General features: G+C 47.0%; 4 protein-coding genes across 15 annotated transcripts; 2 read left to right on the top strand and 2 right to left on the bottom strand.

The window, feature by feature from the left end:
* Positions 1-86: 86 nt before the first annotated feature.
* On the top strand, positions 87-13967 carry dnm3a (dynamin 3a). 6 transcript variants are annotated; one of them, XM_037248995.1, is made up of 23 exons: positions 87-224; positions 688-936; positions 1844-1917; positions 2144-2293; positions 2357-2560; positions 2644-2742; positions 3086-3246; positions 3326-3468; positions 3563-3698; positions 3802-3869; positions 3942-4080; positions 4154-4240; positions 4348-4418; positions 4496-4556; positions 4735-4800; positions 5323-5427; positions 8721-8830; positions 11110-11221; positions 11745-11906; positions 12474-12691; positions 12764-12877; positions 13696-13771; positions 13809-13967. In XM_037248995.1, exons 2-22 carry the CDS (start codon positions 800-802, stop codon positions 13727-13729), a joined length of 2451 nt encoding a protein of 816 aa, XP_037104890.1. In that variant the 5' UTR covers positions 87-224; positions 688-799; the 3' UTR covers positions 13730-13771; positions 13809-13967. The 6 variants fall into 6 exon arrangements, with proteins under 6 accessions (XP_037104890.1, XP_037104891.1, XP_037104894.1 ...); XM_037248996.1 differs by having other exon boundaries at positions 4735-4761; positions 13696-13967; XM_037248999.1 differs by lacking the exon at positions 12764-12877 and adding an exon at positions 13451-13513 and having other exon boundaries at positions 13696-13967.
* A 163-nt stretch (positions 13968-14130) lies between these two features.
* On the bottom strand, positions 14131-16305 carry pigc (phosphatidylinositol glycan anchor biosynthesis, class C). Of its 3 annotated transcripts, XM_037249018.1 has the most exons (4): positions 16238-16305; positions 15637-15868; positions 14757-15447; positions 14131-14690 (listed from the first exon to the last, which is right to left on the bottom strand). In XM_037249018.1, the coding sequence occupies exons 2-3, from the start codon at positions 15862-15864 to the stop codon at positions 14791-14793; spliced, it is 885 nt and encodes a 294-aa protein (XP_037104913.1). In that variant the 5' UTR covers positions 15865-15868; positions 16238-16305; the 3' UTR covers positions 14131-14690; positions 14757-14790. The 3 variants fall into 3 exon arrangements, with proteins under 3 accessions (XP_037104913.1, XP_037104912.1, XP_037104914.1); XM_037249017.1 differs by having other exon boundaries at positions 14131-15447; XM_037249019.1 differs by having other exon boundaries at positions 14131-15447; positions 16210-16265.
* A 57-nt stretch (positions 16306-16362) lies between these two features.
* Positions 16363-18863, top strand: LOC119121442. Of its 5 annotated transcripts, XM_037249004.1 has the most exons (4): positions 16369-16970; positions 17119-17439; positions 17508-18164; positions 18342-18863. In XM_037249004.1, the coding sequence occupies exons 1-4, from the start codon at positions 16638-16640 to the stop codon at positions 18654-18656; spliced, it is 1626 nt and encodes a 541-aa protein (XP_037104899.1). In that variant the 5' UTR covers positions 16369-16637; the 3' UTR covers positions 18657-18863. The 5 variants fall into 5 exon arrangements, with proteins under 5 accessions (XP_037104897.1, XP_037104898.1, XP_037104901.1 ...); XM_037249002.1 differs by having other exon boundaries at positions 16363-16970; positions 17508-18863; XM_037249003.1 differs by having other exon boundaries at positions 16364-16970; positions 17177-17439; positions 17508-18863.
* Positions 18864-18988: 125 nt separating this feature from the next.
* tmed5 (transmembrane p24 trafficking protein 5) lies at positions 18989-21476 on the bottom strand. The gene is made up of 4 exons (XM_037249021.1): positions 21160-21476; positions 20547-20644; positions 20270-20450; positions 18989-19699 (listed from the first exon to the last, which is right to left on the bottom strand). The coding sequence occupies exons 1-4, from the start codon at positions 21346-21348 to the stop codon at positions 19481-19483; spliced, it is 687 nt and encodes a 228-aa protein (XP_037104916.1). The 5' UTR covers positions 21349-21476; the 3' UTR covers positions 18989-19480.
* Between the last annotated feature and the right edge of the window lie 227 nt (positions 21477-21703).

Genomic DNA, 21703 nt, shown 5'->3' with positions numbered 1-21703 from the left:
GGAGTTGTAATTGTATCACATGATCAAAATATAAACGTACGTTTAGATGTGGGGGATATTTTACGCATACTGGACGCGCATGCGCAGACCTTTCGCGCCCGTTAGCTGTCAAAAAGTTTGGTGGGTTTGGTTTTTTTGCCTCCCTGCTCCTCCACCTTTTCTTCCAAGCTAACCGTGGAAACCCACTCAACTGCGCGGCTCACTTCCTAAATGTCTACACGGAGGTAAGAAGAAGCGAAACCGTGTGAAGGGACCTTGCGTAAACAAAATAAGCCCGAACTATTGTCTAATTCCCGTTTGCTTTGACCGAAATCTGGACGCTAGCGCTCGTGAACATACAAGTTAGCAAACACGCCCTAATTAAGCCCACGTGAAGAATTATTTTGTCTATTTTGTAAAAGTCATATAAATGTAAGAGTCCAGTCGTTGTAAATCACTCCAGAAAACGGATCATTTGGTCGCGCCGTTGCTAGGGGCAACAGCGAGATGGGTCGTCGCGTGAGTGTCATGGAACGTAAGACTAGGAGGCTCTTGAACGCATCATGTGACGATAATAGCATTGTGTCTTCCTCATGTGCCGCAACGTGTCCTATTTCTGCTTCCTTTGTTTCTTGTTAAAAGTGTGATTTTTGACCGTCACTTTATCACCTTTTGCCCCCAACTTGCTGTTGATACGCGGCGGGGCAGCCCTCGTGAAAGTTGACGGGGAGTTCAGGGGGGCGTTCCGGGGCTCGGAAATTCCGACTTCACTGCAACACCGCCGCCTCTTCCTCGACCACCTCCATCGTCGCCGTGCAGCATGATCTCGATGGTCAATCGCCTCCAGGACGCCCTGGGCAACGCGGGCCTGAACTACAACCTTTCCCTGCCGCAGATTGCCGTGGTGGGCGGCCAGAGCTCCGGGAAGAGCTCGGTGCTGGAGAACTTTGTGGGCAGGTAAGTCCCACTTCATTTATTTAACTGGTTCTAACACTTGAATATATATCCACGTTTTTTCTGGACAAATTTAGTAACTTCTCATGCACTAGAATGAATTTTCAAGAAACAAAAATTGCTGTTTGTGTCCTAATCTGACACAAATTACTTGCCTTTTTGCCGCTGCAAATTTTTCAATTTTTTAATTTTGTTCATTATGTGTCAGTTGGGCATCTTAAAAAATGAAGTTCTTTTACTTTCTTTCTGTTTTGTTATACACCGCTAAACTTGTTTTTACACTGACAGTTGGGAATATTGAACTTTGACCCCCAAAAAATCCTGTACTGTTTATAGAGATTTTGTGACTGTCTGTTTGGTCCTGGAACAAATTATTTGACATTTGTTCCTTTGGGAAACCTTGTTTTTAAAGTCGTCATAGAATGGATTGCGGTCCCAGTGTGACAAAACCAACACACATTTTTGTGTTACAGTGTGATAAAGTGATAAGCTTTCATTCTGTCCCCAAAAAAGCCTTGTGACTCAATCGCAAATTTCCTCAAGAATTTTTCCCCCCCCCCAGACAATGCAGCTCAGTGATGAGGAGGAGACCAGTCGAAATCTCCACAGTCCGATTAGGAATTGTTTTAAAGTAACGCCTGAAGGTCTCTCCTTCCTGATTGTGCATTGATATATTTCAGTCCCTTTGTTTGACTGCACGTTGTGACACCCCCATTTCGGGCTCTCGGCCAGCAATGTGATCAAGAGCAGGATGCGGTAAAAACAAACATCCCTGATCAAGATTTATATGGGAAATAGGAGGCTCTTTAATTTTTAAAAAAGGTGTTCGAGACAAACGTGTGACTGCCTTGACACCCCTGTAAGTTTCCTTCTCCTTTTCAGCGTGTGTTTATTTTATTTTCTCCGACAGAGACTTCCTTCCCCGCGGTACTGGAATTGTCACTCGCCGGCCTTTGGTTCTGCAGCTGCATCACGCTGACGCCGGTGAGCAAGACTTCTGATGACTCAACGGATGCATGTTGTATTCATCAGCATGTGCCTGAAGTTGACACTAGATGGCGTAAGAGAGAAAAATCAGTCCACGATTACCAGGCAATTGCTCCTTGCACATGGTCCAAATGTCCCACTAATTGCTCCACAACCACATAAAACATTAAATGTACCAGAACTATTTAAATCTGATTCCTATCATGTTCTTCCCTGTCTGTAGAATATGGGGAATTTTTGCACTGCAGGGGGAAGAAATTCTCAGACTTTGATGAGATCCGCCAAGAAATCGAGTCAGAAACTCGCAGGCTGACAGGAAACAACAAAGGCATCTCTCCCCTCCCCATCAACCTCCGCATTTTTTCTCCTAACGGTAATCTCACCTCACGCTTTCATCTTTATCATCATCATCACTCCAAACATCTATTGGGTGCAGTGCTCAACCTCACCCTGGTGGACCTACCTGGCATCACCAAGATTCCCGTGGGCGACCAGCCGGCAGATATCGAGTACCAGGTGCGAGACATGATCATGCAGTACATCTGCAAAGAGAACTGCCTCATCCTGGCCGTGACGCCTGCCAACATGGACCTGGCCAACTCGGATGCGCTCAAACTGGCCAAAGATGTCGACCCACAGGGTGAGTTTCTCAGCCTGATGTAATTTTAATTGGAAATGTGTTCATTTATCTAATTGACCCCCCCCCCCCCCCACATACGTTAGGCCAGCGCACGATAGGTGTGCTCACCATGCTGGACCTAATGGATAAAGGAACAGATGCTCTGGAAATACTAGAGAATAGATTGCTTCCACTGAGAAGAGGTGAGTCACCATGTGTGTGCGATAAGGATTTACCGTGAAGCAAAACCAGGTGTGAGGCTATTTTATACCTCTTTCCAAAACACTTTAACGCATTATCCACAGAAAAGCCCCTGAAGTCAGTCTGCAGCGCAGAGCTGCATCTTTAGTCACACAGCCACATGTTGTAACATCTACAGTGGAATGCTCTCAAAGTGGAACATTTGGATTTTTCAGAAAAAAAAAATAGAACTCAGGAGTTCAAACCATCACGTTAGTGGAGATATCAGCACTGAGTTTCGGACATCACATCAGTGGATTATCGGTATAGAATAAAAGTGGTCTGTTGTCTTTTTTCCCTCGCCAGGTTATATCGGGCTAGTGAACCGCAGTCAAAAGGACATCGACGGGAAAAGGGATATTAAGACAGCCTTGCAAGCGGAGAAAAAGTTTTTCCTGTCCCACCCAGCTTACAGGCACATGTGCGACAGAATGGGGACTCCGTACTTACAGAAGACCCTCAACCAGGTCAGACAGCCCAGAGAAATCAAACCACGGCACTTTTAGCCAATTGGTACTCACTGTTTGTTTATTTTTTTGTTTGCAGCAATTGACAAACCACATCCGGGAGAGTCTGCCTGCGCTCTACAGTCACATGCATTGCCTACTTGTGTCCATCAGTAAAGAAGCAGACGCGTACAAACTCTATAATCCAGATGACCCCATGTGCAGGACCAAGACCCTCATCAAGTCAGTCGGAAGGGTGTTCAGTAAACCCCCACTAGATGATTATTGTTATAAATTCAAAATATATATGATAATAATCTGTATATTCTATTTCCAGGTCAGTGCAGCAACTATCCGGCGACTTTGAGAAGTTGATCGAGGGCTCGGCCGACGAAGTCAACACCGTCCACCTGTCGGGAGGCGCGAGGATCAACCAGATCTTCCACGAGCACTTCCCCTATCAACTGCACAAAGTGCGTGTGAACTTGTTTTGTGGGACTCGACGAGGTTCTCGACGAGACCCCGGTTGAAAGATAGGCAACGCTAAATTGCCAAGCTCCTTCTGTTGCCTCACAGATGAAGTGTGACGAAAGGAAGCTGCGAATGGAGATCGCCTACGCCATCAGGAACATCCACGGCGTCAGGTGGTTTCATCCTTTCACTTTTGATCTCGACAAAATGATGCCTGTATAAATTTCGACTTTGTTCACCCGCAGGACGGGCCTGTTCACCCCCGACATGGCTTTTCAGGCTATTGTCAAGAAGCAGATCTCCAAACTCAAAATTCCTTGTTTCGGATTCGTCGACATGGTCTGCAAAGAATTGGTCTCCACCATTTATGAATGCTTTAATAAGGTACGAATCCATGAGGGAGTCAGACATCGGTACCACGGTAGCTCTTAACTGAAGCCGCTTCTTCTCCCTGAAGCTCAGTTCTTTTCCCAAGCTGCGGGAAGAGACCGAGCGGCTTGTCACCGCCGAAATCCGAGAACAAGAAAGCTCATGCCGAGATCAGGTCAGTCGCGCACATTCGGAACGGCGCGTTTGTTTGTCATTACCGGCTCGCTCGACTATTGAGGGTTCTGGTTCTCCTCCGCTTGACTTGCATTTTGCTCTCCTCAGATCTCTCTGCTCATCGACATGCAGCTCGCGTACATTAATACCAAACACGAAGATTTTATCGGCTTTACCAAGTGAGTAAATCGCAGACTGTCAAAGATTTTTTTTTTTTTTCCTCCAAATTTTAAATCCACTCTTTTGTTCCTATTAGTGCTCAACCTCTGTGCCATCGCAGCGATAACAAGATGGCTGGCAGCGGTGGAGTGCAACAGGTGAGAATTCAGGCCTGACTGCCAACTATAATTTAATCGCCGCCCCTCGACCCCATTCGTCGCCGAATTTAAGTTCCGGGCCTACACTGAAAAAAGGCATTAGCAACTTCACCGGTTAAAGTGTTGAAAAGAACCAGTTGGATTGCATCTTCATTTCTAATGTCTCCCCAATCTCCAGGGTGCGGCTCCTCCTTCGAGTCTAATAGTAGGATACCGATCTACATATGTGTGCACAGGATTCTGGGTCGGCATGACTGTTGCAATCTGTGCGGTCGCTTCACTCCTTGTGTTTTTGTCATCTGGCTGACCTGCGCTACTAATGTCGACCTTTCTTCCCCACTTTGATTCATCGCAAGTTTTTCTACCAGCCTCACCTGGTGGACACTGCTTCTTATGTTTATTGCGGCAATCTCCTGGGAAATGTCTCATCTCTTTCGCGAACCTCTCTGTGAATTTATCTCCCATCAATTTTCACAACTTTTGCTCTATGTTCACCGTTTGGGTCCAACTCATAATCCAGGGGTCTTCAATATACAAACCCGGGCGAGATTTGAACACTTTGGACAAACACATTTAAAGCCGCTAAAGTTTTTGATTCATCGGGGATTTTTACAAAAAGCATAAAACATTGTTAGAAATTATGGGGGGGGGTTATGTCACCTTTAACTTGTATTTGAGGACCCTTGATTTAATCTGTAGACCTGTTCTCAATGTAGTAGTCTCAAGCTTTCGCAATTTAAACGCTTTGTTTGGGTCCCCTGTGCAGGTCGTAAGAAAAGGATGGCTCACCATCAACAACGTCAGCATCATCGCCAAGGAGTTCTGGTTCATTCTCTCCACCGAGAGCTTGTCCTGGTTCAAGGACAGCGAGGTGAGTCCTTCGGGTTTTTTTTTTTAGAAAAAACAAAGCAGCACATTTGAGGGTCACCGTGGCTTTATTAGAAGAACTCAGCTCGAAACACACGTGCAACAGAGATAACAGAGGCGGTGCGGTTTTTGGGCGCTCCTGGTGTCAGTGGGGCTGCCATCTGTCTGCCTGTCTGTGCCTGCTGTACAGGAGCAGAAGGTCTGCACAGCAAGTGTAGACAGGCAGACACACCACAACAGTCTGGTCAGCTGACGTCATGGGGAGATGGGCAGGAAGTGAGGTCAGAGCTCATGAATGCTGGGCGGGAGGGGCGGAGCATCAATCAAGCCAAAAAATGACAGCAGCAGTAGATGGTCGAAATACAAAATATGTTAACTCACAAATGATCTTCATATCACGAGCTATTTCTTAAAACTTGCATTCGCAAAAACAGCATCCTTGACCCAAAGTTTACTTTTACCACCTGGATGTGTCACTGAGCCCCCCCAAATCTATTGGTCTCGCCTTCCATTCACTCTTCCCCTCGCTCCCCCCTCGTCTTCCTCCTCTGGGATTTCAAGCATTTGGAACGGCTCACTTTGACACAGCTGGAGTTGCCCCAATCCAAACAAAGACCAGCAAACACACACATGGACACACTCGCACACACACAGAGGACAGACTTGTATATACAGTATACAGTACACACGCAGAGCCTGATATAAACACACCGGCGTGCAAATGGCGCAGAAAAATATACATTCGTTTAGAACCACACATGGTCACTTTTGAGATAAACACAGAACGACGCGTTCCCAGACGCAGCAGCCCCAGGCGCGCTTATTTGACGCTTACTAAACTAGTTACTTTATAGCTTTCATTTGCCGTGATAGCATCCCTCGGAAGGCTTTTTGCTAATTTTTAAGTACGTGTGAGACACTTGAGCGTTTTTTTTTTTTAGTCATCCACACTATTGCGCAAATCAGATCTATGACAGGACATTCTCAAATGTGTGTGTGTGTGTGTGTGTGCGTGCACGCATGGGAGCCAAGCGTCAGCTTCCTCTCGCGCAGTTCCTACTCTCACATTCCCGCCCACACTACGTCCACAGACATTTTTCCTCGAATCTTGCCGCTTTTTTTTTTCTTCTTTACCTCCCCCTCTTTATTCCCCCCTTTCTCTCTCTCTCCCCCTCTCTCTTTCTCTCTCTCTCTGTGGTTGGCAGTCTCCCTGGGACTATGCACATTCCTGGCTGGAAAATGTGAAGCTTTGTCCAAACACCAGCTTCCAAGATCTTCTTGCCCAGAGAAATCCCACATGGCTGTTTCTCCATCGGACCCCCCTCTCCCCCTCCTCCCCGCCCACAACTGCCCCTTCCCTCTCACTCACAAACACCCACTTTTGCACCTCTCCATCCCTTGATTTGTAACAGGCCCGCTCGTTCCACGCCTTTTTTCCTGGATTACAAATGCGCACTGCCGTTCTTATCAGCACCGAGTCGATATACATTCCTTCACCCCTGCCTCGGCCGCCCCGTGGGCCTCCTGAGGATAAACAGACGGCTAACTAATGCATACACTTAATCTACACGCCACTCGATGTGCGTGAGGCCTGTTCCATGTCTCGCATCCATTACGCACCTCTCCAGACACAGCAGCCCTGATCTATGACACCACGCGCCGCCAGATTTAAGAGTCGGCAATGCACAAGCCACGCGCGACACCCAACGCAACAAAATACGAAATAGTATAATGATAAAAAGAATATTAATATATAATAATATATGTGTATAAAAAACTTTAAAAAAAAAAAAAAAATCCTCCTTGAAGCGTTTCCATGCACAGTCTAACCAATGTGCAGACTACTGTACACCACCAAAATCCTGAACAGGTAGTCTGAACACTGGGATGACGGAGCAGGAGCCTTCACTTGCGTCGTCTCCGTCGGCCTCTTCCCGCGCCCGGCAAAAACTTTCCGTCCATCGTATCCCGTCTCGGCGAGCCGATCGTTTCTCTGTCCGTCATTCGCTCCTCGGGTTGTTCCTCCTCGTTTCTGGGACTTTAGAGTCGCCGCCGGCGTCCCGGGATAGTATCCAGTTCTCAACGTGGCACTTTGACTCATTGGGAGTCCTGCCTGTTAAGCTCGGGAAGGCATAAGGAAATAGAAGAGGAGAAGAGAGTTAGGGAGGAAGCCGGCGGCCATATATGGCTTGACGGGGGGATCAACTTTGGGATCGTCGGCGCTCTCTCCTCGCTTTTCCAGTGCTCCTCAAACCCTTTTCCGCATCTCCTCTCGCGAAATTAACCTCTCTCTATCCTTCCTCTTCCTCATCTCTACTTTCTGCCTCTGGAGCACCCTATACTCCATCCAGTCTCCTCCCCCCTCCCGTCTAAAACGATCCCAGATGTTGCTGTCCCGGCGCCAATCGCTTTCTGTCATTTTTTTTTCTCTCTCCCTCGGCCTCTGTTACAGGAAGTGGGCCCCTTATGGGAGGAAAAAAAAGGAAAGAGGCGACGGAGGAAGAGAGTCGTAGGGTTCAGGGGAGCACTGGGAGGGAGAGGGAAGTCCGAAATGTTCTACCAGTGCATCTAAAAAAAGGGGGGGGGGGGTGCAGATGCACGCACACCTGCATGGCCAATGAACACATTAAACGTAGCTAGCGCTTTTCAAAGAATTTTTCTGCTCTCCGTGTTAGTCACACGTCCTCCAACTCCCATCCGAGACGAGCTCATCAACAGCTGTACCTTCTACCACAGCGGCCTTTTGGAAGCCCCCCCTCTTAAAAGTGTGGGGGGGGTGGGCTTCACTCTTGGAGAAATGTTGCGCACTGGACCCGAATCTGAGTAATGGCTTTCACATGTGGAACCGACGTCTTCTCTCTTTTTTTTTTCTTCTTCAGTTCTCGTTCCCTGCCAGCTTGGGCTCTCGTGTTCCTTGCCTTCCACACCGTCTGCTTCTCAGAACGCTCCTCCGGTTTTCGCCTTTTTCCACACAAGAGATGGCGCAATAACGGCTGATCAGGTCTTGTAGGTGGAAGCCGTCAAGGCGGAATATTGCCGCGATTGCTTTCACGACAAGAGTGTGGAAATCTCACTGGCTCGGTATCATCGTCTGCAGTCTCGCACACAAGTTCCTCCATACGGGTTGGACGCGTTCTCTTTCAGACGCAGCCTGAAAAATGTTTAGTACCAGACATGTGACTGCACTAGGCCCACGAGTACAAAAAAGAAAAAAAACACCTGTGTCATATTTTACTTCACATACCGCTGTCAAATTTTATCTTACTCTTGTTTTTTCTTTTTCCTCCTTTCTTCCAGGAGACGGAGAAGAGGTACATGCTCCCTCTGGACAACCTCAAGGTCCGAGATGTCGAGAGAGGCTTCATGTCCAGCAAATTCTCCTTCGCCCTCTTCCATTCTGAGTCAAGGTCCGTGTGTGTGTGTGTGAGTAAATTTGACGAGCTTATGTCCTCGTCACCTGCTCGCTGGAGTTTGCCACGGCCTTTTTCCGGGAAGATGCTTTGCCCTTCCCGTGACCTTGCCTTAGGGTTGGTACCGGCGGTGGCGACGGGCTCGGTTTTATTGTCTCCACGTAAACGCCGCACAAACTGCGGGGCGCACGGATACGTTGCCTTAAAGTGTGTGAAACAGATGGAGAGAACATAAGAGGACTTAGGCGGAGAACGAGTGTAATAGGAGATGATTGGACCAGCGCATATGTGCCGTGTTTGGATTCACATACACACACACACACACACACGACCTGCGTTCATGCGCAAGCGTGTGGAGCGCAGCATACCGACGGGCAGGCTCATTAAGCGACTAATCCAAGCCAGAGAGGCTCGGATCAGAGACGTTTGGAAAGAATTGCTCGACTCACCGCAGAGAAAGAGGAGAAGAACGGGAGAAGGGGTTGAGGGGAGGACGAAAGCGTATCAGCGCCATCGGCCAGGAATGTGTCAAAATCGGTCCTCTGCCTCCGACCCCCCCGACCAACACCAACATCTCCCCCCTCCTCCTTTTCCTGTTCTTCTACTCTTTTTTTTTTTTGTATTTTTGAAAAATGTCTTGAAAGCGAAAGCAGACGCGCTTCCTTCGGAGAAGATGGGGAACACTTTTGTGTTCTGATTGTCGACCAGCAGTCAGGTTGCTTAGCCCCCGCCCACCCCCCCCCCCCGCATCAGATGACTTTAAATTCATGCCAAATTGACGTTCAATGAAAGTTGCAAGCGGTGATTGACAGTGGAAATCGTTAGAAATTTTGCTGCGTATGTCCAATAAGGAATCATGCAGGAAGTCCACCATTTTGGTTTGAAGTGGCCATTTTGGGCAAAGTCCAGATGTGCCCTGGTCGTTCGAAACAAACAGACGCCGGCGCTAAATGACAAAGCTTTGTTACTTCCACCATCTTAAGCGTGTGGAGTATGTCACAAAAAAAAAAAAAAAGGTTGTGCGACTACTCCATCGCTTCATTTGTGTTTCGAATCGCATGACGAATACATCGGATGCTCTGGTGGGCTGCATCTGGCCCGGCCCGGCCCGGCTCGCAGAAAGTTCTTGGGCCCTGTTGTGGAGTAATAGCATTCTGGTACTGTCATTGTTGGCCCGCTGCCTTGACTGCTCGCCACCACACCCTGACTTATTAGCCTCACCCAGTGGAGCTCCGGCCTGTTTGTTAATCTCCCCTCATTGCTCTCTCTTTCTCCCAGCATTGCAGTTGTCACACACACAAACACACACACAACTCACAGATTTCACATATTTGAGGTTGTGAGTGTGAGGCGGGAACAGCGAGAGGAGGGAAGAAACAACCGAGTGATTAAAGAAAAATGTCTTACAGATGGGACGCAGATTGCTGGCTTTTTTTTTTTTTTTTTGCGTGGATTGCGCAGCCAAAGTACATAGATGACGTGGAAGCAAGGACAGAAAATGCAAACAAAAGAGGAAAGGATAGCAGGACACGAATTGAGTTATAGCGGGAGCTTGTGTCAGTAACCGCAGAGACATGTGACTTTGGCTTCCCGCGACGTTGATCGTTCAAAATCGACGACAATGCTGGAATCGTCCCCCCCCCCTCCCCCTCCAAAAAAAAAAAAGATATTTCGTAGAATCGCCAAGCGCTCGTAAGAAAGCGCTGCGGTCACGGTGGACCCGGGCCAAACTTCACGGAGTCCTGGCACTTTTCACGGATTGTAAGTTATAATTTCATACTTGACTAATTATATTTTAATGACATAAATATCTGCGGGACACAGGATGGGGGGAAAAAAAAAAGTTTCGTAAGCATTTTTTCCAGTACTTTGTGAATAGCGGCCCATAAATATGGTTACATCTGCTTTGTAAAAAAAAAAAAAAAAAGCCTTCTTGGAATATCACAGTCTGGTCTTTGGGGGTATTTTATGGACACCATATGGACAAAAGTATTTGGACCCACTACACAAGTCATTGTATTCTGTACAAAATGTTCCAATGTGTATGTGAGTAGAAAACTGAAATGAACCAAGTGGCATTTTATAAATATAGAATTAATTCATAAAATTACAACAGTACATATCGCTGATGCGAATCATTTTCAGGCTCTTCCAAAGTTTCGCAAGATTTGATTTGCTGCTTGACTTTTAAGGGCATCTGTTTTCCGCTGAGTTTTGGTTGAACTTTTGCGGCCTTGTGTATTTGATATTTTCCTGAGTTTATGATTTACTTGAAGGAACGTGTACAAGGACTACAAGTTTCTGGAGCTGGTCTGCAACTCTCAGGAGGAGCTAGACATCTGGAAGTCCTCTTTGCTCCGGGCTGGCGTCTACCCAGAGGAGGTCACGGTGTGTACCCTGACCTTTTTTGTAGAACCCCGTGGTGAGGCAGAAAGTGGCTCCTACCTGCTCTCACCAAGTTTTAGTAAAATGTGGATCTGATTTTTTTTTTTTAACTTAGAAATGAATGAATTAGATTTTTCAATATCTCACTCATGTAAATCTGTGTTGGGTCGAATCATGGGCCACATGTGTCCCGCTGGCCATCCTTTTCCCACCCCTGCAGTAACCCTTTTTCACCCCCTCTTCTCATGTGTGAAGAACCCCCCACCCCCCCATCTTGCTCTTCAGCGCAACATTCCTGGCCAGTGATGTCACTCCAATGCGTGTGTGTTCCAGTCTGGTTCTAATCAGCAGATCCCCGTCTCTTTTACCCCCCCCCCCCCACTTCTTTCCCCCTCCTGCCCACTCTCCTCCATTTTAGTCTCCCAGCTAAAGTCTCTTGACCTTATCGTGCACAAGCAATTTATCCCCGCATGCGTGTGGGAAAAAAACGAAAACGCTCTCGGATGGTTTTGTGCGTGTCGCCCAGGTGGACACGCAGGGCAACGGGTTGTCGGAGAACTTCACGGACCCCCAGCTGGAGCGGCAGGTGGAGACCATCCGTAACTTGGTGGAGTCCTATATGAGCATCATTCATAAGACCGTCAAGGACATGATGCCCAAAGTCATCATGCACCTGATGATCAACAGCGTATGTTAAACACTCTTTATTTTCTCATGAGATGTTTAGATGACACCTTTCATTGGCTGCGTCTTAGAAATAACCGTGGAGCTAATTTTTTCTATGAAAATTCTCATAATGCCTCAAACATATTGCTTTGGCGCCATCTGGTGGAATTTAAGTGCCAATCACCAATGTTAGACTGAATGCCATAGTTTTGTCGAATAGAAAAAAGGTGCTTGGTAGATTGTGACATCAATTCTAATTCTTTTATTTGGTGGGTGTGATCCTCGCAAATATCTGGCCTTCACTGTATTGTTATTAAAAGTTTTTGATGGCGATAGTTTGATAGTGGAACAAATTTATTTTTCCTGTGGGACAAATTCTTTTAAACTCTGCACAATTCTGAGGTTGACCAGTGTACTGGAATGGATTGTTTTCGAGGTTCCACCCCACTGATTTTTTTTTCCAGTGGCCTAAAAAAGAAAACTTGTATCCCACGTAACCCCCTACTTGTAAGAAATGCCATAAAGCAGCATCTGACAGCGTGTAACGTTTTTTTGACTTGTCGCATCTGTTTATAATCCCTCTGGCAAGGTGAAAGAGTTCATTAGCTCAGAGCTGCTGGCCCAGCTCTATGCTTTGGGAGACTGCTTGGCGCTGATGGATGAGTCACCCGATCAGCGGCAGCATCGGGAGCAAGTGCTCAGCAAGCACGCCGCCCTGCAGGCCGCGCTCAACATCGTCGGCGAGATCTCCACCTCCGGCTACGTCGCCCCTTCGGACCTCTCGCGCTTCGGCACGCGGCATTTCAGGTAGGCGCCCTCGGCCGCGCTCGCGCATGGCGTCCAGAGGCGCGGGCATCACGACTTCTCCGCCTAACGCAGCTCCACGCCCCCTAAAAAGTCGACGACCGGCGGCAAGTCTCGAAACCGCGGGCGCGCCCCGCCCGTGCCCGTCCACGCCAACCAGCGGCTTCCCGGCCCGGCTTGTGTGCCCAGGTAGAAGCTGCACGGTTGAGGCTCGTGGCTGCACGGTGTTGTAATTTGAGCTGGGCCGCGCAATGTGTTTCTGATATTGGCGGGCAGAGCGGACCCCTCTCTGCATGCTTTCTACCACGGCCAGATAAAACAGGCCCATCAAGCTGCCCCCCCCCCTTTTTCCCCGTCTTTCTGCTCGCATGTTTTATTGCAGTCCCAGATTTCCCCCATGCAACAGCCGTTATTTTTCTTCCCTCCCTCCCGCCGACGTCTTTGTCTCGTACATTTCTTCACTCTGGTTCCACCCCAGCTACTTGGCTCGTGTTTCGTTTTTTCTCCCTGCCTCATTTCCTCTGCGCTCTCCAAGGTTCCTTAGGTTCTTTCCCATTCGTGGTCCACCTCTCTTACCTTCCTTGACTTGTTTCATCTTTCCACATATTGCTAGAGGTGGCAAAATTATTCACACCCTACACAACTAGATAATGATGTAAAAAAATACTCTGGAAAGAGTAGACGTACCGATTTAGAGAAGCAGACAAATACTACTGAACAGGGAATCTCAAATTACATATTTTGTATGTTGTGTTGTTGTAGGTCGGTAGATGGCTGGATAGATGGATTGGCAAATGTAGTAAAAGAAGAGAAGTAGATGGACAGGTAGATAGATTTTACTACAGATTTACACAATCTAGCAAGCTGTGTGTTGACGCATGCTAACTAATCTCTCTTCCACTTGTCTCTTCTTGAGTTGTCATTTATTTTGCCGTTATTTATAACTCACTGCTGTTGTTGAATTTTACTGGATGCACCTTACACTTGTCTCATCTGTTCCCCCGTAGGAGGCCTGCTCCGGCAGCCCCAACCGCCAAATGAGACCCACCACCCCGACGACTCCCATCCAACTACGCGATGTGCGATCAGACTGTCGCATTTGCGCAAGTCTTGAGCCTTTTTTGTACAAACACGACGAGCATTGGCTGCTGACCTTTCCTCAAGCCACTCAATTTTATGTAAATATAAATAACAGCTATTCTATGAACGGGAGAGATATGAAAAACACAACACTATTTTATAACACTTTTTAAAAAAAATAAAGAGCTGTTTTATTTTTCATTAGTATTTGTCTTCAGCTTAGAATATTTGAATGACAGTCAGGCGTCCTTGTTTGTCTATATGTGCCCTGCAATCAACTACGCCACCTCTGGTAGGTAGATGGCTAACTTTTTATCTCAAACATAATAGCCCAAAAAAAATGTAAGCATATAACTTCATTCTTGTAAAATTAGAAACTTTTATTTGCACAAATATATATTTTTTTAATAACAAGGTTCCATAATAATACAGGTTGCTTCAATGGCGACATAGCGGCAATTTCTACCTGTGGGTCAACTAACCTGTAGTTTGTCAGTAGTAAAATCATAATTATTGTAAATATTTGTGTGAAAACACTTTTGGCCATAAATACAAAATAATTCAATGAAAAAAAATTGTAAATACAGTACTGCGGTGAGTGAGTGTGCCTTCTTGTGGCCATACTCTGAAAAGAAGCTTCAGCTATGCAGGAAGAGGCTGTATAGAAGATTTTGAGCAGATTGAGTTACTTTAACTCAAAATTGGGTTCATTCTTTCGACCCAGCAGATTAGGATGAAGATTGGATTTGGGTTGTAATTTGCATTGTGTATATTTTCCACATTGACCATATCAAATGAGTGCATAGTATCCACAATTCACAGTAACCTCAACTATTGAGGTCAATACTTGAGATATTAAAATAGCAGCTTTACCTATAAAAACAAAACCTTTGTGAAGAGAGTTAAAAAAAAAAAACCATTCATTATTGTTTACAGTTTTTGTTATCTTGGTAAAAGCTGATCTCATAAGATCATGTACCTAATCAAGTGTCCAGCTCATGTCTGTTTCAAGCAGGCCTCATTTATTGGAGGAAGCGGCTGAGGTCCTCGCGGATCTCCGCCTCATCCCACGGCCCTTGGATGTTGTCCTTGTGCCTCTGCAAGCGGATCAGCAGCCAGGGGCAGAGGAGAATCACGCTGGCCACGGCCAGCGCCAGGATGACCGCCCCGCCGGGCCAGCGCGACGCCAGCCCCCCTACGCCCGCCGCGCACACCCCGGCGCACACGGCGGCAAAGTGACGCGGGGCCCCGTTCTTCACCCGCCTCAGGAGGCAGGGCCAAAGGGCGAAGACCAGGAGGGCGCAGCTGAGCATGGTGAAGGTATGCAGGGCGCCCGGGAGGCGGGAGGCCAGACACACAGATGCAAACAAGGCTGCGTTGAGGGACAGGCTGCCCGGAGGTGAGGGATGGGTGTAAGGGAAGGACACCAGGTGAGCCAGCAGCATGACGGCCGACATGGCGTAGACTGTGTCCGTGCTGACGGACTCTGTGAGCGTTTTTAGCACGGGCGAGAAGCCAAAGATGAACGACAGGAAGATTGTGGCGCTCTGTAAGTCATCCAAATGAGTCCGAGGTTGGAGAACTGGTTCCGCCTGAGACGCGAGGGCTTGGTACAGTCCGTAGCCCAGTAAGGAGCTCGCTAGGCTGATAAGCAGGAGGGTCTCTGGGGACAGGAGGCCCTAAAAAGACAGCAGAAGACATTATGGATGGAGGATAGAATCCTGACCAGATGTTTTTTAGGCCGGTGACCCTTCCAACATTAGGCAGAATAAAATTGGTCCTTTAACACTGACAGAACATTTAATTCCAGGCAACCTACTAATAATGATGAAATATTACTATTAATAATAAAACTATCCATCAGATACCTGCTCCATGTAGAGCCAGAGGGTGATGAAAATAGCCACGCAGGAGAGCTGCTGCCCCACCAAGCATGACTCGCGCACCACAGCCCAGTAACGATACTGACGGATTCCCTCATTCCTTCGGAGCTCTTCCAGGAAGCGTCGGTCCACGTAGTTGTCCGGGTACGGCTGGCGCTCCCACAGGACCTTCCTCCAGGCGACGGCTGCACCCGGGCCGTCGTCTGGCCCCATCGCTCTGAAAAACGAGCACAGAGTTTAGCTTTAGAGTGATAGCTGTTCTGGTTAATCTTTTTCTGGTCTTGGCCTTAGGACAAAATGTCTGATATGATCAGGCTTTGTTGTGACGTGACAAAACAAAACAGGAAAGTTCTCTTTGAATGTGATCAGGTGTAGATCATAGTTTCCCCAAGGCTCTTTTCCAAAATCTTCTCAGTCTTCTGATGTGCAGGTAGTTTTGGTTAGCAAATCCACCGCCTGCACCATCATCATTTTGATGTCTCAGTTAAAAACTCGTGTATTTATCTCTACTATGTTATTATAATTATAGCCGGCGATAAGTTGGTTATGTGCAAATACCGGTAGATTTCGAAGCTTAGCCTCTTACCCGAGGAGAACGTTGCTCCTGGCAGCGAATGTTACAGCTGATTGAGCGTCCCGGAAGTAGAAACGCAGTCAGTAGCGACCCCTACTGTTGGTATGCGGAAACGTCGCTCAACAGAAACAGAAACAAACTTTTTTTTTCGCTAGTCATACACAGTGTATCCACGGGTCTGAAAAAATCTTAAATCCAATACTTATCATAAACTTCCATAAAGTCTAGCTTTGAAATGTCTGGATTTATTTAAGGACAATTGAATGCAACTACGAAGCGGAACTAAATAAAGGCTACCTGTGCTACCCGGTCAATATTTATCGAACACCAATAGACGTCGTTTGTTTACGTTAAATCTTAGCATAGCAGCGCAGAGAATTTAGAATCAAATCGAATTATAATTTCTGCATACATGGTTAACTACAGGTTTAAATATTGGTGGTTGCAGGACGAACGGTTCAAAGCATGGTTGAAGCCGGTGGAGGGAAATGCATATCTAGCACACTGCGCTTTATGCAATCAAATCCTGAGAGTTGGATCAGCGGGAACCAAAGCATTGGAATGCCATCGCAAATCGGGAAATCACAAGGCGATTATGGAACGCCGACAGAAAAGCCACTTTGGGGCCACATCAAGAGCGGCAGCATCGAGTTCCAGAGCGACTCAGTCTGCTGCAACTCCAGTAGCCTTCCCGCCAGGATCTCCACCCACACCAAAAGCGGAGGTGCTACGACCTTTTTACAAGGTAGCTAAGCACAAGTAAGCCTGTAGTGCAATTTTAAACAATTTGACCTAACATACATAATTGTGATTAATGATCATGATTGCAACATTGATTAAATATGATTATCATATGGGCATAATGGTGCACCCCTAATTTTCTTTCTATATAGATTATATCTGAAAAAACGGCGATGGATGATGATGATAATGTGAGGTGGATGTGTTCAGAACATCAGAAGATGTGGATGATGACGGAGCTGCATGATCTGGGGCTGTGGCCGGGATGTCGCCCGGTGCACAGAGCGGGCAATGCCATCTCTCTGTGGCGTTTCCCCCCGCAGCCGGAGCTCGTCCACCCCGAGGCCGAGCTGCCGTCCCCAAATATCTTCCAGCTCCATCCTTTCTTCATTTGGAAACCCGAAGACGAGATTATGGTCAGGTTGAGGAGCACGTACCGGTTGCCTTGTCTGCACGGCTGTCCTCAGACACAGGTGCGTACACTTTGATGCAATGATGATGGGTGCAAATAGTTCTCTTGACATGGTCTTTGTTGAAGCAGATCATGTCCGCTGGTGAGGGGCGACCCCGAGCAATCGTCGGCACCGGAGGGCAGTATTACATCCTGTCTTCCCAACTCCGCTGCGAGATCTGCCGCAAATGCTGGTTCGCAGACAATCCACGGTGGCTGGAGAAACTGCCCGAGCGTGTCACGAACATCTTGCCGGCTTTGGTGACCTCCAAACAAGCTATATGCAAGACGGTCGTAGACGAGCTGCGTTGCACCAGCAAGTCGCCGTCAGACATGGTGGGCCAACTGAACGAGATACTGCACCTGAGGTACGAGCGTGCTCATCTGGCTTATCTCCACGCCGTGGAGAATGCGCCGAGGGGGGACAACACTCTGCAGTCGTTTGGCTCATACGAGGAGCCCGAAGGTTGGTGCGGCGTGTCTGTGACCGATCGCTACCTGAAGGACTGCTTCATCGAAGAGTACATGCGACAGGAACAAGCCATCAACAAACTGCTCCAGGGCACCTTCGGCCGAGTCTTCAGGTCGGACCATACAAGGAAACCAGTGGAGACGGAGCCCGCAAGTGTTCAAGTGGTGATGAAGCCGACCAACGTTCCACTGGTAGATGTCAAGCCAGAGAACGTTCCACTGGTGAAGATGGAGCCGGACAGCGTTCCAATGAAGCCGCCGCTGTCCGTCACTCCACCGGCCCAGACGCAGCTGGATGTCGCTAATACGCCCGAGCAGTTCTTCGAACAATTTTTGGAGTCCGAGTATTTCCAGAAGGAGATGGAGGAAGCCTGGTGTCAAGTGAAAAAGAAGGCTGGGAAGAAGAGGAAAAGAAAACAGACTTGGCTGATGGGTCGTCTATGTTGTTTCTGCCGTCACCCGCTGAAAGAAGGACCCAAAAGCCCTCACGTTCACACGACCTTCCCGGGTCATGCGGGCAAATATATTTACTGCCCGAGCAAAGTTTACAATCTGTACAAGGACAAGGGCATGGACAAGGAGATGAACTGGGTGGAATTTCAGGCATCACCTTTCTACGACACAGAGTGGCAGCGATGGATTGACAGTCTGGACAGAACTGGGCATTGTCCTTTGACCCCTAACGTCCACCCGCCCTCCCCTTTTTCAGCTTCCAGCAGTCCCAGAAATTCAGGGATGGATGGATGGACGGACGATGCCCACTCTTGAGTCTTAAATGACTGCCTGCTTGTTTGCAGTGTGTCCACTTTTTTGTTTTTCATTTTACGTTCAGTTAAATGTACAAAGGCCTGAATGGTCACATGATAGAACTGGAGGAACTGAATACACACACCGGGGTTGTGGTGTGTCCCACGATTGAGGTTACTAGGGAAGGGTCAGCGGAAGTGTGAGAATAAAAAAAAAAAAAACATTGTTTTAACTTTCTTTTGTCCAGTACAAGCATCTTACATTGAATACAAAAAGACGCTGCTAACGAATACTCTGACATCATCTTGAAGCGTTCGTACGAAGGACCACACAATACCATTTTTTTTCCTTTAGTCCAAAACTTTTAATTTACACATTTACAAGTAAATGAATAAATATTTCAACGTCTGAACTTGAGACAAGTTCTGCTCAGTAATCACGATATATAAATCTTTTTCTGATCGTAACAGTCAGTTAGTAAAACACATCAACTCACTCTGCGGTGGATTATACGCCTTAAGAAAATCACTCAAATATAACACTGGACGGAAGTGTGGGCTGGAAAAAAAATGATGTTTCTGAAATACTGTTTTTCTAAAATGAAGATTGACAGCTAGATAAATGCAAAGTGTTGATGGTATGTATGACCCCCTAATGATAAAAAGTGAGTCTGATTAGTCAAATAAACTTACAGCAATGATGTCGACAAATAAAACTCAATTCAATTCCAGTGGACTGAAGAGCAGAAAATATCCGAGGCTCATTTGTTGCGTTTCTGAAATGTCCCAAACAGTGATTATTTTTTTCTTCCTTTGCAGGCCCGCCCCTCCCCTTTCTGAGGTTTGTTACGTGCAAATCTTCCTCTTGTCCTCGAAGAGCGAGCGCACCAAGTAGACCTGCACGCCCAACACCAGCATCATGACCGCCAGGTTGACCAGCGACCAAAAGTTGACCCGGTCATAGTTGCTCTCCTGCAGGTTGCGGTCGCGGGCTTCGAAGGCGCGCAGCATCGTCTGGATCTGCGAGCTCTTGCCCAGCCGCGACTTCACGCTGTTGATGGTGTCCTGGGTCGGATGGCGAGATGTGAATATCGGGTAAATATATCTCATCCTTCAAGCTGGAATAGGTACACGACTGCAGCTATCAAATATTTTGAATCCGGGCTCTGTGCTATCAAATAGAAGCCAAGGCTCATCGCCCCGGTTGCCATGATAATGTAACCTACTATTAGAAGTAAAGGGGGAGGGGCATTGATCCCTGTGGAACTTTGAAGAAAATTCAAACACTGAAAAACTCTTTTAAATTTGGACAGAACTATGTCTCCTTTAAAGCATGTTGGGCTAAAAATAAAAAGCCAGCTGGAAGACACATTTCCCGTCACTCAGCCTGTGTGCTCTTTGACACAATTCACCAGGGTGGAGCTCGCTGTCATGGCTTAAACAATTGGCCTGGCCCCAAACGGCTAATGGGTGAAAGTTCACAACACCAGCCTGACATCAAATAGAGTTTACCAGCTGGGTCACTTTGCACCCAATGTGGTAAATAACACCACCGGACAAAGTCTACCAGCGGTGGGTCTCCAAAAACTACGCAATAATGACTTTTTAAAAATCCCAAATGTTTTGCCAACTCACCATAATATCCTCCAGCTTCATATCTAACACGTCGGTGCCGTGCACGTACTCCTTCCAATCTTCGGGCTCATCGTCGGCATCCATGTTGTCCAGGATGAGCTCAAAGAAGACCAGCTTCTCTGAAACGCTGCTGAAGGTGTTGTCGAAGCAGAACATGTAGTCGCCGTCTTCTGTCTCCACGCTGAGGGAGGAAACCGGTTACGTTAGTCTCTTTTGTTTGAATTTCTCATATAACAAGTTATTAAAAGCAAAGCCTAATATGGCCGCTTGAACTTACGTGTGCATTCCGTCTGACTTGTGATGGTCGCTGTAAAGAATCTGACCAGATGGAGAGGAGATGTAGAAATCCACGTCCAAGCCTGCGCCATCCAATACCTACGATTGACATGCAGTTCAAAAGTGGGCATTTTCCTCCTTTTTTTTTTCTTGCCATACTTCTTTTCTTACCTGGGGCCTGCTGTTTATTTTATATCCTTCCTGCTATGGCTTCATGTTTTCCCCCCTGGCATATTTTCCTTCCTTCCTGTCTTCTGTCTTTTCCTTCCTTCATTCCCACTTTCCTTCCCAAAGTTTTGAGATGGTTTTGTCATGTATTCTCTTTCACTGAAACCTATTTTTTGCCTTCCTTCCTTTCCTTAAACCTACCTTACAGCCATCCTTATCTATTTTCCAACTCAGGCCTAGTTCCCCTTAACCTCCCTTTTAATTGTGGATCATTCCGTATCTCCTTCCTTCCACCCCAGACCTACTTTTGTTCTAAAATTATGGTTGGCAAAAACCACTACCATGACATTGTGGACACCAAATGACACCTCATAAGGCTAGCAGAACCATGACTAGATTTAACTTATTTCACTTATAATCCAATTGAATATTTGAATATTCCCAACCTGATATTCTATTTCCAACGAGGCGTCTTTCTTCATAGTCTGGTAGAAACATTCCTTGCGACCGGCGGGCAGAGTGAACGTGAAGTCGCTGTCCAGGGACTGCGAGAAGGCGGCCAGCGCCGAGAACCTCTCAAACACCACGACTAGTAACACCGACACCACATAAGTTAACAGCCGCACCGTGGCCATAATCGACTAAGAAGAGCTTTAAGTAATGCTAGTGATGCAGTCTTCCTTAGGTGTTTACCCCAGGAGGGGAAAAAAAAAAGAGAAACTTCAACTCGAGTTGAGCCCCGAGCACACGCGACATCTCAGGACCCCGCCTGACTTTTCAAATTTGTTTTTATTTTTATTTTATAAAAACATCAGTCGTGTGTGTGTGTATTTAATTGAGCAAAATGGGATAACAATAGTATTGTATATATAGGTCTAATTCAGCCATTTTTATCGAAGGCAATGTTTTGGACACCTGTTTCGAAATGCATTCTGGGAAATGTTGTTTTTGAATGTACATGCGTAAACATGATTACGGATAAGACTGTAT

Source organism: Syngnathus acus, chromosome 4 (assembly GCF_901709675.1).
Source record: "Syngnathus acus chromosome 4, fSynAcu1.2, whole genome shotgun sequence".
Lineage (NCBI taxonomy): Eukaryota > Metazoa > Chordata > Actinopteri > Syngnathiformes > Syngnathidae > Syngnathus > Syngnathus acus.
Note: the sequence above shows the minus strand (reverse complement) of the source record. Positions and strands in the feature narration are given on the sequence as shown.

Bases quoted from the DNA above. Each gene is read 5' to 3' on its own strand.
- LOC119121442 (XM_037249002.1), top strand. From the start codon at position 16,638: ATGGTTAACTACAGGTTTAAATATTGGTGGTTGCAGGACGAACGGTTC. The intron at 16,971-17,118 runs GTAGCTAAGCAC...CTTTCTATATAG, and splicing joins TGCTACGACCTTTTTACAAG to ATTATATCTGAAAAAACGGC. The intron at 17,440-17,507 runs GTGCGTACACTT...TTGTTGAAGCAG, and splicing joins ACGGCTGTCCTCAGACACAG to ATCATGTCCGCTGGTGAGGG.
- tmed5 (XM_037249021.1), bottom strand. From the start codon at position 21,348: ATGGCCACGGTGCGGCTGTTAACTTATGTGGTGTCGGTGTTACTAGTC. The intron at 20,645-21,159 runs GTTGGGAATATT...TGTCAATCGTAG, and splicing joins CGTTGGAAATAGAATATCAG to GTATTGGATGGCGCAGGCTT. The intron at 20,451-20,546 runs GTAAGTTCAAGC...TTCCTCCCTCAG, and splicing joins AAGTCAGACGGAATGCACAC to CGTGGAGACAGAAGACGGCG.
- pigc (XM_037249017.1), bottom strand. From the start codon at position 15,864: ATGGGGCCAGACGACGGCCCGGGTGCAGCCGTCGCCTGGAGGAAGGTC. The intron at 15,448-15,636 runs GTATCTGATGGA...CTGTCTTTTTAG, and splicing joins TCTGGCTCTACATGGAGCAG to GGCCTCCTGTCCCCAGAGAC.
- dnm3a (XM_037248995.1), top strand. From the start codon at position 800: ATGATCTCGATGGTCAATCGCCTCCAGGACGCCCTGGGCAACGCGGGC. The intron at 3,870-3,941 runs GTGGTTTCATCC...GTTCACCCGCAG, and splicing joins AGGAACATCCACGGCGTCAG to GACGGGCCTGTTCACCCCCG. The intron at 12,692-12,763 runs GTAGGCGCCCTC...CGCCTAACGCAG, and splicing joins TTCGGCACGCGGCATTTCAG to CTCCACGCCCCCTAAAAAGT.